General features: G+C 42.1%; 1 protein-coding gene across 1 annotated transcript in view; it reads right to left on the minus strand.

The window, feature by feature from the left end:
• The window catches only part of Elp4 (elongator acetyltransferase complex subunit 4), a 204,556-nt gene continuing 191,439 nt past the window's right edge, over positions 1 to 13,117 (minus strand). Inside the window, exon 10 of the mRNA XM_028767104.1 lies at positions 1 to 420. Coding sequence (XP_028622937.1) covers positions 289 to 420 — 132 coding nt within the window. The 3' untranslated portion in view covers positions 1 to 288. The remainder of the gene's footprint in view (positions 421 to 13,117) is intronic.

Genomic DNA, 13,117 nt, shown 5'->3' on the forward strand with positions numbered 1-13,117 from the left:
TGTGTTTTAGGTAAGTTTTGGTGTTTATTTAAAAATTAATTAGTATTAAAAAAACACAAGAGCAGCTAAATGTCAAATGACAGTATTTTTGCCATATTATGTTTATACAAAGGTTAGTAGAAAAACAAATAATGAAACAACCCAAACTGAAGAATGGTGGCTCCCCTTTTAACCCTGTGTTTCTCAAAGACTGGAGGGTCAGATCATTAAGACAAATATTTACATAAGCTACTAGCAATCCTAATCAGAGTGTCAGATAACTTTGCATGCGGTGACTAAGGAGGAACCCTAGAAGTCCAGGTGCTTCTTGCCTCCGGGCATCATGCTACAGCCTGCGCCCAGCAGTTTAGCGGATGCTGCCAAATCCTGTTTGCTTGAACGGCCCATTGTGTCTGACAAGTCTGGAGGCAAATGCAGTCTCTGGAGCACATGGTGAGAGAAGAAAAAGAAGAAAAAGTTAATTTTACTTCCCCGAACACTTCAGAATACAATAGTCTGCTCTGTTGATCAGCATTTAGTCTTGCATATGAAATCTCTGCTAAAACAATTCCTCCGACGGATCCCATTAACATCACAGTCCCTTCTTACCAGGGTTTTACAAACTATAGCAACTGTTAGAAGCTGGACCACAATTCTCAGTGGAATGTCTTCAGAGTCCAAAACTAAATCTGTTAAGATTTTCCTTTCTTAGGAATGAAAACATGCAAATGCACAAATTAAAAAAATAAAATTATAGTAGTTTTTTTTTTTCTGGTTCTGTTTTTGCCAGGGTCCTAAAATGCTTTTTAATTAACTGTAGTTTTTTAGGAATGGTGGATTCCCAAAGACACTTGCTTCTCTGTGTGTCTAAGCTGTCCTGATGATTCAATTTCATTCTTTACTTTTTCTAGGAACCTGTATTGTTCACAGCAGTACTGGCACAGTGAGGACAATGGTGCTGCACTGCAGTGCTTTTCCTATGTGCAGCTGAGCTGGCCATAGCATCTACTACAGGTCTGTCTCAATGCACAACACTGGAATAGACTTTCAAAATGGTACTTTGGCTTTCAATAGCCCCTAGATCCAAGCTTACTGAGGCAGACCTGCCCACAGCTGAGCTGCAGATGCTCTGTGATCAGAAGAGATACACATATTCCTAAGAGACTGCTTTTGTTTGGAAAGGACTGTAAGCCAGGGATGATAGTGCACACTTTTAACCCCTGCACTTGGGAGGCAGAGGCAGGTGGATCGCTGAGTTCTAGACCAAGCTGGTTTAACAAAGCTAGTTCTAGAACAGCCAGGGCTATGTAGAGAACCTTGTTGCACCTTCACCACCCCCACTGTACCCCGCAGAAAAGGAGAAATGAATATAAATTTAATTATCAGTTCTCTATCTCTCTGTCTTACACACAGAGAAACCCAAACTTAGTTGGGAGGTAGAGGTAGGCAGATCTCTGTTGTGAGTTTGAGGTCAGCCTTATTTACAAAGTAAATTTTAAGCTAGCTAGGGCTACACAGTAAGACTCTGTCCCTGGCCCCACTGTTCAATCCAAATTTAAGGAAGAAGGAGTTGACTTTCCAGATTAAACACACAGATTTTTTTAAATCATTATTACTCTCTATTTAATACAGTAAAACATCCATTCACATGGCATTTCCATTTATTAGGTACTAACATAATCTGTCTACAGATGGTTTAAAGACTATAGGAGGAAAGGTGTAGTTACTATGCCATATAGGAGGGACTATGATACCCACAGATTTGAGAATCTGCAGGGGTTATAGAACCGCTCCTCATGGTGACAAAGGATCACTCTCCTGTTAGGTGAGGGCAGTGTCACAGGCATGACAGGATGGGGTTCTCTCACAGCCATCCTAGCTGAGACCTTCATTTGGAAAACTCTCTTCAACGGGGGAAAAAAAAAGCTAGGACTGTTTTTAGTCAAAATGTTTTGCTCACAAGCATATGTTCCTGCTAGATGCTTTCCTGATGAAAGGCCTCCTTGTTGTCATGTAAACACAAGCTGTATGTAAGTAATCAAAATATTTAAAACCATTTAAGATAATTTATGAAAAGGTTCTTCCTTGAATTGCTTATCTCAAATATGAATGTATTTCAGACAACAAGCACTGCTGTACCAATAGATGCATGGTCAGCAAAGATGTCAGATGGGAGAAGGGGGTGTGGAAACCTGGGGTGTTCGTTCACACAGAGCTGTTCATTTCATCCACAGTGCCCAGCCTGTCAATTATTAAGTAATTGTTTCTTGAATCTCAGAGGGGACCTATTTGTTCCCAAATGATTCTTTCAGTTCTTTGTACTCTGTTTGTTACATAGAAGATTTCAAGCAGACATGAAAGCAAGACAGGCTCAGTGGTCTCGAGGGAAGCATAGCTCCCGGGTCTGAGGCTACAAGTGTCTGTGTAATGTTAACACACCACAGTCCACAGAAGAACAGGAGGGGACGAGACCTTAATTGTATCTGTGTTTTACTTTAAGAGCTCATAGTCATTGCTGAAGAACACAGGGAAATGAGCAGCATACATGCATGGTTGGAATGATTTGAAACTCAGAGTTACTGCGTGTGTTTCCAATGCTGGAACCTATCAAATAGTAGCCTTAGGACGTGACCTCAACAAACAGATCTACAGGGTGTCCTGAAGTGATCATATCACCTTCCACAACATGGTTTCCTTATAAACCTACTTAGATGAAGAAGGCAACTGCAAAAATCACCCTCATAGTGAACTCTCCAGGCTATGGATCCAAGAAAGGCACGTGCAGAGGAGAAGGCTTCACAGAGATGGGCCCTGAGTAGGGACCTGAGCAAGCTCAGCTCTGACACGGAGAATGGGACTGCCCATTGGCAGGAGCAGTGTCATAAGGGTGGGCATGTTTGGAGGCTCAGTCTGTATGAGAAATCTAGGCAGGAAAGCAACTGTAGTTTGTCTAGGACTAGTAAAATAAAACATATTTTAGGAGAGCAACTATTTGCTCAGTGATTGTCTAAGTACTTCTTTCTCCACCTACCTCTTCTCTCCCCCACCAACCCCCCCTTTCCCTCCCTCCATCCCTTCCTCCCTCCCTCCCTTCCTCCCTCCCTTCTTCCCTCTCTCCCTCTTTCCTCTTATTTAGGCAATGAGTGTGAGCCAAGTGGCTGGATGCCCATCTTTTGAAAAAAAAAAAAAAGGAACATGTGACATGCTTGGAAATCTTTTGGATTGAATGGCTTTGAAGAAAAGTCAAATATTCATGTGCTACTTCTGATCAGAAAGACTTGGGGTAATATGAGTAACCACTCCTAGCCAATCACTTTCCTATAAAGCTGCTTATACATTCTTGAAGGCCCAAAGCAGGCTAGGCAATCTGTGTCTTTGTGTGTGTCTCTTGCTTTTGCTGACTTCTTGAATATGGTCACCATGAGACACAGACTTTTGAGCAGAATGTTTTGTTCTTTCTTTCCAAGCCTCCCCTGTGTGTGTACCATGTCAGTGTGATGTGAAGCTGGGAAGAAAGGAGCTCAGGATCTGGCCTTGCCAGCAGTGTCAAGAAGCTCTCCTCTGAGGCTTCCAAAGCCTGCACACATTTGACATGTAAATGCTCAGGTGCCACTGCATCCCAGATCTGTCTTCTGAAAAAGTGTATTGCATGGCAACCTTCTTTATGATAAACTGCCAGGCTGTGGTGTAGATAAACTTTTAGATGTTGAGGTTTCATTGAATAACAGTTTAAATAAAAACGAGACTGAAGAAAAATGAGTAAGATGAATGCGTAAAATATTCTCAGCATTATAAACCCAATCAAAGGATTTGTCTGTCTCTTTATATCTGGGGGCCTCAGCAAAGGCCAAAGCAAAAATGGATCTTTTATCCTGAGCTGAAGATTTGTTCCACCCGATTCTGTTTCCTGAGATTCTGAGAGGGAGGGACTGTGCAGACGAGGCAGGGGATGATATTTGGCTGCGGGAAGCCTGGTTTTTCTCTTAGCACCATGTCTACATATGGGTAGAAGTGTAGGAAAAGAAAGAGTTCTCATGATTCCCACAGGTGGGTGGGGAATGTGCAGGGATGGATCCGATGTGATCAACGGATTCCTTTCTGCCACTATGTATGGAAGGAGAGAGTGCACTGAAACACGTGGGCAGGACTGGGAGCTTCCAAAGGCATCTGCATTCCACAGGAAGCCCAGGCTAGAAGCAAGCAGCAGACATGACTGCTCTGTGGATCCAGGGCTTTCCGAGGAGGGTAGGACTTTAAAGTTCTTTCCCAAGGTCTACCTCTTCTTTGTGCTGGGCTTAGCCACTAAACATTTATCCCTTTCTGGTCAGCAACCTACTGATCCTAGAGACACATAGACAGGGACTTTCTGGCTACAGGCTCCCTTCTTAATTCTGCCTCCCCCAGACTGGAAGGCCTGCGTTCAGCATTCAGACCCCAGACAGAAGGGTCAAGACAACGAGTGATGATTACACTCGGACTGGAGACAAACTGAAGGTAAATACTTGTTAAAGTAAGACTAAGCAATTTATATGTTTCATATTTGCTAAGAGAAAACCTCCAGGCAATGTTTGTTTTCTGAAAACAGTTGACAGAGTCCATTTAACCCTTAGCAGATGAGCAGGGGTTCTTATACAAATTTCTCGTATTCCCTGGAAAGCCAGTTTGTATTGCTCAGAACCACAGAACATTTGAGAATAATTAAATGAGAATAATAATTATTGAGAATAATAATCTTTGAGAATAGTTTCCAGTACTTTTTAATTTTCTTTTAAATGTAACAAATTTGAGTGAAAACTAGTGCACTCCTGATGGGCTCTGTGTTATCCACCTAACTGAAAATCTGCTCCTCGCCCTGCCGGAGCGGAAGCAGAAGCCATGATGCAAGAGCACTGGGCACGGAGGCGGAGTGCTGTGGTTCCCACCTCTGTCCTTCACTTTCAAGGTGACCTTTGATAAGCCTCAGTGTGCTCATCCATATGAAGGGACACTGTGCCCTCATAAGGCTGCCATGGAGATCAAATGACATGTACAGATATGTTGTGAACTATAGAGTACCATACTAACATATTTAAACCCCTTGTCCTTAAAAAATAGGTTTCAGAGGGCTCAGAAAAATATATGTAGTATAACATGATAAAAGCAAGCAAGTTTAGTAGGGCAAGGAAGTGAGTCTTCAGGAAGCACTCACTGTATATAACTATAAATGGCAGCAACTTAGCAACTGGGCTTCAGGAAGTAAGCCAGAACTTCAGTATTGGTATACATCCCCCACCCCCGCCCACTTCACTGCAGCTCTGTACATAAACATAAAGGAGGCTTCAATTTTGCATTTGGGTCAGTGCATGGCTGTATTTAAAAGGTGTAATGGTTTCAACGAGAAATGTTTCCAATAGTCTTGGGTATTAATACTTGATCCTCAGTTGGTGGTGCTGTTTGGGGAGGCTCCGATGGCGCAGCCTTGCTGGAGGAACTTTGTCTCTGGAGCAGGCTTTGAAAGCCTTACCTGCTAGTCTGCCCCATGCTTCACGCTTGCCTCTCCAGCTGCCAGACCTGTAGCTGGTTGCCCAGTCTCCGTGCCATCATGGATGGGCTCTAACATGCTGGAACCAGAAGCCCAACTAAACTCTTTCTTACATAAGTTGCCTTGGCTATGATGTTTGATCACAGCAACAGAAGAGTAAGTAACACAGAAATCAATTCAAGATTCACATCATCTTAAAAGCCTGACTTCTGCACGTCTTCACTGCTGACAAAATGGCTAATAAAGGGAACGTCAGAATATGAAGCTTCTCTACCTGGTTCTAATAGTCATTTTTCCTTCTTCACACAAAGGGAAGGAGACATGAACAACAAGCATCCATCCCACGCCCCTGCAGTTTTTCGGTTCTGTGGTGCCTTCATGTACAGAAAGCTTGTTAGGTTTTGTAATCATACTCTGTGTGATGCAATGAGTTAGGGCTAAGGAGCCACAACAGAGGCATTCCTGTCCTAGGCTTGAAAAAGCAGAAATGTCACTGCTTACAAATGCCTGTAATTCTAGGTCCAGGTGATCTGATGCTTTGGCCTCTTTAGGCATCTGCATGTATGTGTGTGCGTGCATATAATAAGTTTATTATTATTAACAAGGAAGAGCAAATGCATATGGAGAGACAAGCACACTGGGAGTCAATTGATACTATGCCATGGTTACAGGAAAGGCTGCATAATAAAACCATCAGCATCTCGGAGGACATAGTAGTGGTGAACCCCAGCTCACTGCTTGGGGCTTCAGTTTTAGTTTCCAACCAAGGAAACAATCATCTGGTTCCCCCCAGGAGCCTAGAATGTGGGAGGGTAAAGCAATGTTCTCTTGTTCTGTCTTGTAGAAAGATTTCTCTTTCTGCAGCAGAGAGATGAATTTCCTAACAGAGGCAAAGGGAAGAGGATGCAGTAAGCTTGAGACATTTGTCATTATTATAAGATTTCAGACTGTTGCTTCAGTTAGTAAAAATGTCAGCATTTTATACTATTATTTAACGACATTTTTATTATTTGCTGTGGGGCTTGGTAATGTATGTGGTGCGTGCATGTGAGTGTGAGCACGGAGTAGCCAAAGTAGGATACTACATGCCTTCTTCCAGGACTCTCCACCCTTCTTGTCTTTCTCAATGAACTAGAAACTTGCTGGTTTGGCTGGTTGGCTGGCCAGCCAGCAAGCTTTGGGACCTGCCTGCTTCTGTTACCTGATGCTGAGGTACAGGCACAAGCAGCCATGCCTGGCATCTGAACTCAAACCTTCACATTCACAAGGCAAGTGCTCTTACCCACTGATCATCTCTCCAACCTCTAACTATACTTTGAACATTTATACTATTCAATAATGATTATATTATTATTATAACATTATATTGCAAGCATTCTACACTCAAATTACTATAGTGCGGTATGCTTCTGCCCAAATTTTCATTAACTGTATATCAGCCGCATATCTAGCCTGTCCAGACGAAAGAAGGCCAGAATCATCCCCCTACCCCCTTCTTTTCTTCTCTTTTTGGATTTGCAAGTGTTCATTTGCTAGTTGCTGGGCATTTCTGGAAAATATCCTGCCACACATGGTGAGGTTTTTGGATTATGTTTTTATTTTCTTAAGGTCTAATTCATTCTCAGGGTTGAAAATTAAAACAGTTTCAATTAGTGTCATATTTTTATTCTATTCTTTGAATTAAGAAATTCATTTGGTTTTGGTTTTTCTTGATTGATCTGAAAGTTAGACAACATCTCAGAGCTGGAACACTGCACATTGGCTGCCCATTGAAAAATGCTCAGGTGTGCAATTATTTTGACCGTCAATTATAACTGACAGTATTGTCTTGCCTCCAAATCTGCTTTCACCTCTCTGAAAGCAGACTGTGAAGAACTTACTTGCCAAACAGAAGTGTGATTTGTGAAAAGGCATATGTCTGTGGCAGAGATTGCTAGTTTACTCCCAATGATCTGTTCTTCTTAGAAAGTAAGAGAATCCCTGAATATTAGAAGGTCACACGGGCTCCCTGGACCAAGGCTACATTTCCCAGCTTCCCTTGCTCACAGATGAGGCTGAGTGACTGCATCTTGGCAAAAGTGCCATGGTTAATGTTAGAATGAGGGTTCCCTCCGACCCTTGGGAGGAACTGTCACCTTCTCTTCCCTCTTAGAATGACTAGCAAACATCACCAAGAGTGCCCATCTGCCTGTCCTCTGGCCAGACTCTTTCCATGGACTGGATAATTAGTAATGCAGTGTGCAGATAAAATCTCTATCAATCTCATAGTTGGTGATGGCACATGCCTAGAATCCCAAGATTCTAGACCAGTAGTTTAAGGCTATCTTTGGCTACAAACAGAATTGGAGGGCAGCCTGGATTATGAAATTCTATCTGTTCTCCTCCCAGAAAAGGTAAAACCAAACCAAACCAAATCAAAAAACTCCAAATAATCCCTGTATCTTTCTTTGTCAAATTTGATCTAGGGGCATAGAAACTCTGAATTCATATCTAGAAGGCTACACAACCTATATAATCCTTATTTTCAGGCTGTCTACTCATGAATGCACTGTGCTGACTATGTGCATACTTTGAAGCTCCTGGAGGAGCAAAGGCATGGCTGCTAGTGGGCAGTATGAACGTTATGTGTGTGCGCAGGATGCATGCATACAAATACAGAAGTGGTTTCATTTATAGAAGAGAAAGGAGGTGGCCTGTAGAACAATTTTCTCTGTCTCATGTTATCAAGTAGAACTCTTATCCTAAATTCCAAGAAAAGTATATTTGTGAAAGAAAGAAGAGACACATTTAATGGCTTGGCAACTTTAAAATGTTCCAGTATAGTTATGTTGTCCTTTCCTTGCAGTCTTGCTCTAGGCTCTGCAAGTGCTCAGGACATACCTAATTGCCTTCTTTTCAAGGTGCTGAAGCAGCTATCCTGGTCATAAAGTGGAAGCTATGTGCTGAGGAGAACAAAGCAAAGGACAGAATGAATCTAGGATCTTCTCGTCACCAAAGGAGCTTGGGTCACCCAACTGGGTCTATGTGAGAGATACAGACTTCTGTATTAACCAAGACATACTCACTGGATCACTGTAGCAATAGCCTAACCTCCATTCAATTAATTAATACAGATCTTGGCAAAGGACACATGAAATATACAAGTTCTATGATATACATATGCTTTGATTTAGTGGTTGGAAGGTTGGCAGGGAGGTCAAAGATCTCAGATGGTGAGTGTTGTTCTGATCATATCTGAGAACCTGGAAGGCAAACATTATATTCAGGTGAGGGATGCTAATTTCTCAATCAAGCCTACTATTTCATGTGGTTTCAAGGTAGCTACTTATAAAACGAATGAGATCACAGAAAACAAGATTCAAATTGTAGAGCAGGTACTTGGTATTCACACAAACTGCCTTCTAATGTTTCCTCCTCATAGCAGGGGCTGGATGGAAGTGGATGACGTTTCTCCAACTTTATGCATCTGTGTACTAGGTTTGAAGGTGAAAGAGAAATTTTCCTGCTGTGTTAACTACTGCAGTTGGTAGGCACTGCTGCATAGATGATTGTTCTGGCATCAGCATTCAGTGACTAGACATTGGCTTCCTAAACATCAAGAAGCCTTTGTGGAAGTGGAGGTTGGACCAGTGTTTAAGTGTCCAGCTAGCTGATTCCTCAGGGTCACGAAGCAGTTGCAGTGGAAAGTGGGGTTTTCCCAAGGCAGTAGCCAAAGAGCTGTGTATCCAGTCAGTAGATTCAGTGGGCTCTCCCAGATTCTATCCTTCACATCCTCCTGGTGTCTAGTTTGGTAGCAACTCCCCCAATGTTCTGTCATAGATTTTCTTTCTGAATAAAATAATTAGATGGTATCTGTTTCTTGCAGAGAAACCCTAGAGCTACATGCAGACAAGTGCTTTGGTGGGGATAATTTATACAAGGAACTGAGGGGGAAGCAAATGGGCTGGGCACCTTCTAAGGAAGGTGCCTCCTAATGGTGCAATTCTTTATACAGTTCCTCATGTTGTGGTGACCCCACAACCTTAAACTAACTTTTGTTGCTGCTTCATAACTGTAATTTTGCTATGGTTATGAAAGTAAATATTTGTTTTCTGGTGGATTCAGGTAACCCCTATGAAAGGGTAGTTCCACCCCAAAGGGATCATGACACAGAAGTGGAAAAACATTGCTCTAAGGTCTTGAGAAAACTGTATTGACAAAGAAACCACAAACCTGGTCAGAAGCCTAGAATTCAACCCCAAAGCCCCACTGGTCCTCGAACTTCAAAGGGCACATCTTTCAGTGGCAATTTCATGTAGCCATATTTGATAATGGCCACAGGAGTGACTTCTTAAAGGGAAAGGGAATAATGGATGAGAAAGACCCCTCCCTCTATCCCTCTTTTCTGTTCAGGGTCTTATGTATTCCAGGCTAGGCCTAAGCTTGGTATGTATCAGAGATGACTTTGAACTTCTGATCTTCCTGCCTTTCCCTCCTGAGCATTGGGATTACAGTATTTCCCACCATACTCACTCAAAAAAAATAACTAGATTCTGGGGGATTGAACCCAGGGTTTTTACATACTAAGGCTTTGTACTAGCCAAGTGATACCCTACGACTCAAGGAGGATTTTTCTAAAACTGCCAGAGCATAGAATTTTTGAACTTTCTAGCTGAAGGGATGTTTACCTATCCCTGGTAAGGGAATAGGTATTCATGGAAGAATATGAGCATGATCTTGGGTTCCAAAGGGCTGTTATATCTGATAGACTGATAGTTGCCTGCCAACATATAGTCTCCCCTTTTCTTTAGTACAGAGACCTTGAATACAAGTCCATTAGGACTAACAGCTTCATTTCCAGGCTTCTCTTGCAGCTAGCTTTGGACCATGTAACCAAGTCCAAAACAATGAGAGAGCAGGAGTGATGTCACAACCTTAAAGCACCGGAAAGAACTGAACTCAGGCAGCCTGACTTCAATATTCATACTTTTATTCTCTATGTGTCAGACTATCTAAAATTAGGGACATTGAGGAAGATAGGCAAGATCCCTGCTTTCATGGGACTCACCTCAGAAGTCTAGGAGTAGTGTATAGTTCCACAGTCAAAGACTGAAAGCATGAAAGAACAGGCAAATGTGGACCATGTGGATAGAGAGGGGTGTTTGAAGGGAAATGAAACATGACACAGCACTCGCTGCATGGAACCAGTTTAATTGTTTAAGACCTTCCTCAAGAGCACATTTATGCTTAGATCTTAATTTTGAAAAGGGGGTTATGACCCAGGTGATGAGAATAAAGTTTGAAACTTGTGAGGCAGGAGTAAGCTTGGCATGTTTGAAGGGGACGAAGATCTGAGCTTTTCTGGAACATTAGACAAGTGAGCAAATGGTTACTTAGTGTAGCTTACAGGCAGGTGGTAGACCTGGTAGGGCTTGTAAATTATGAGAATTGATTTGGATTTAATTCTAAAGGGCAAAGGCTATCACAGAAGTGATAGAAACGTTTTTCTATGGCTATTGATTACTTTCTTACTAAGTCACATGTAGAAAATGTCAATAATGGAAAATAACAGTTACTGTAAGCATTTGTCTTTTATGAGAATGTTTTCAGAAAACATTGTATGAAGGTTTTGATTTAGAAGAAACACTCCAGCAACAAAATGACTCAAGCATCTTTCCATGCCCTCCTGCCCCCCCCCCCCCCATTATCAGGCTCTGCACACACCGGGTAGGGAGAAAGCACAGATGTTCCAGGGTGTGCAGGGACACGGAGAGAGAAACTGCAGAGTGTGTGTCCACTATCACAGGCAAAGGAAGAAAGCAGGGGATCATGACTGTCACTATGACAGTTATCCCAGGGTACTTTACCCAGGAAGTCCCTTTTTTGGTTGAGATGAATGAGAAAAAAAAATGTAGGAGCAGTATTTTAGGGACTATCCATCAGATATCTTAAGAATAGTAAGGTGGCTTAGAGGGAAAAAAAAACCCTTGTATGTATGTGGTGTTTTAGATCTGAGTGCTAAACTTAAAGAATTATTTTAGAAATAACTCAAACTGTTAATCACATGAGAATTCCTTTGCATCCCATTTCTTTCTTCCTTTATAGCTTATAATATGGGCGCTGCACCAGTGGCAAAGGCAATTTGTCACTACAACTCTAAGTAGTGCCTGTTCCTTGCCATAATCTGAAACTGTGTACTCAGTGAACTGCTAGTGAATAAAATGAGTGTTTGTATCCAGATCCATTCTGAAATATTAGGAGTTTATAGGTGCAACAGACCCATGATACAATTCAGGGGTTGGTAGAGGCATGACTGACTGACCCTTAGCTATGGAGTAGAATCCTAAGATATGAAAAGGCAGAAACTAGACTTTGCAATGGGATAGCTTTACAGATAGCTTAGGTAAGCATGTCACTGCTAGCTCACTAGCTAACTTCCAGAGCTGGCAACTCTGGAGGAGTACTCAGCCCAGAAATGTGGCAAGCATACATTTTTATACCCTGGATAGCATACCCAGGAACATGCATTGGTTTCCTTTTGGCTGCAAGCAAATGACTCCAGAGAGCATAATGGCCAGAGTGTTTCTCTGTATAATGCCTATAGTGTATGCAGAGCACCATTCTCCAAGGCCCTGAGATGGTGTATGAAGTGCTCAGTGGCAGTAGCGATGTAAAACATCCTGACAGCTCTAAATCTCCCAACTACTCTCCAGTTACTTTGAGATACCCATATTTAAGGGTCTGCTGGTTCCTGGGTATGAAGAAAGAATTTTTAATGGGGCCAAATGTAGGTATTTACAAGGGGGAATTGTTTTTTTTTTTTATTTTTTTATTAGGAGCTGCCTTATGTTCAAGAGTTGTATTTACTTTGTCAAGCTCGCCAGAATTAGAAAATCCCCATTGCTAGGCAGCCTAGAGTGCACATGAAGTATTTCTGGGCATTCAGAACTGAAGCCTGTGCTGCCCAAAGGCAGGTTTCATTACAGTGGGTTATTTAGTTCTCTTTCGTCCCTCCCCACTACCACTCCCACACAGGAACACTTCTGTAACAGGGGATCTTGGTTACTTTATGCTGTAACATATTTACATGATTGAAACGCAACAATCAACACATCTGTGAAGCCTGAGGGACAGGCACACTTTAATGGGTTCTTGAAGCAAGCTGATTTCCTGGAGCTTTTAATCTTTATTCTGTCCTGCATGCATGAACAAGCTCTCCTCTACTGTAGGTATTTGACACAATCTACCTGGTAAGAATGTGAACGAAAAGAAAATAACACAAAATTAATTTTATGTTTTATCTTTGCCAAACCATTCCTGATGTTTTCACCAGTTCAATGTGCACTGAGGACTGGGCTATTATTTCTGTCACATTGTGTTAAATTTTATACAAATGTAGCTAGGTAGTAGGTTTTTGGTTTGACAAGATGAAATGTGGCTTGCTCTATATTGATTGGACAAATCCGTAATGAACGGATAGTATCTATCACAGCAAGGGTTCTCCGCCCTTTCCATGGACAGACAAGGCATGCTCTTTCAGGTGGTGAGCACCTCCACTCAGCTAACAGCCAGGTGATGCTAGGTAGCACTGCCTGATACATGCTACTGCATGCATTCTGAGCATCAGACATGTACTGC

The sequence above is a fragment of the Grammomys surdaster genome, unplaced genomic scaffold (assembly GCF_004785775.1).
Source record: "Grammomys surdaster isolate TR1022 unplaced genomic scaffold, NIH_TR_1.0 170, whole genome shotgun sequence".
Lineage (NCBI taxonomy): Eukaryota > Metazoa > Chordata > Mammalia > Rodentia > Muridae > Grammomys > Grammomys surdaster.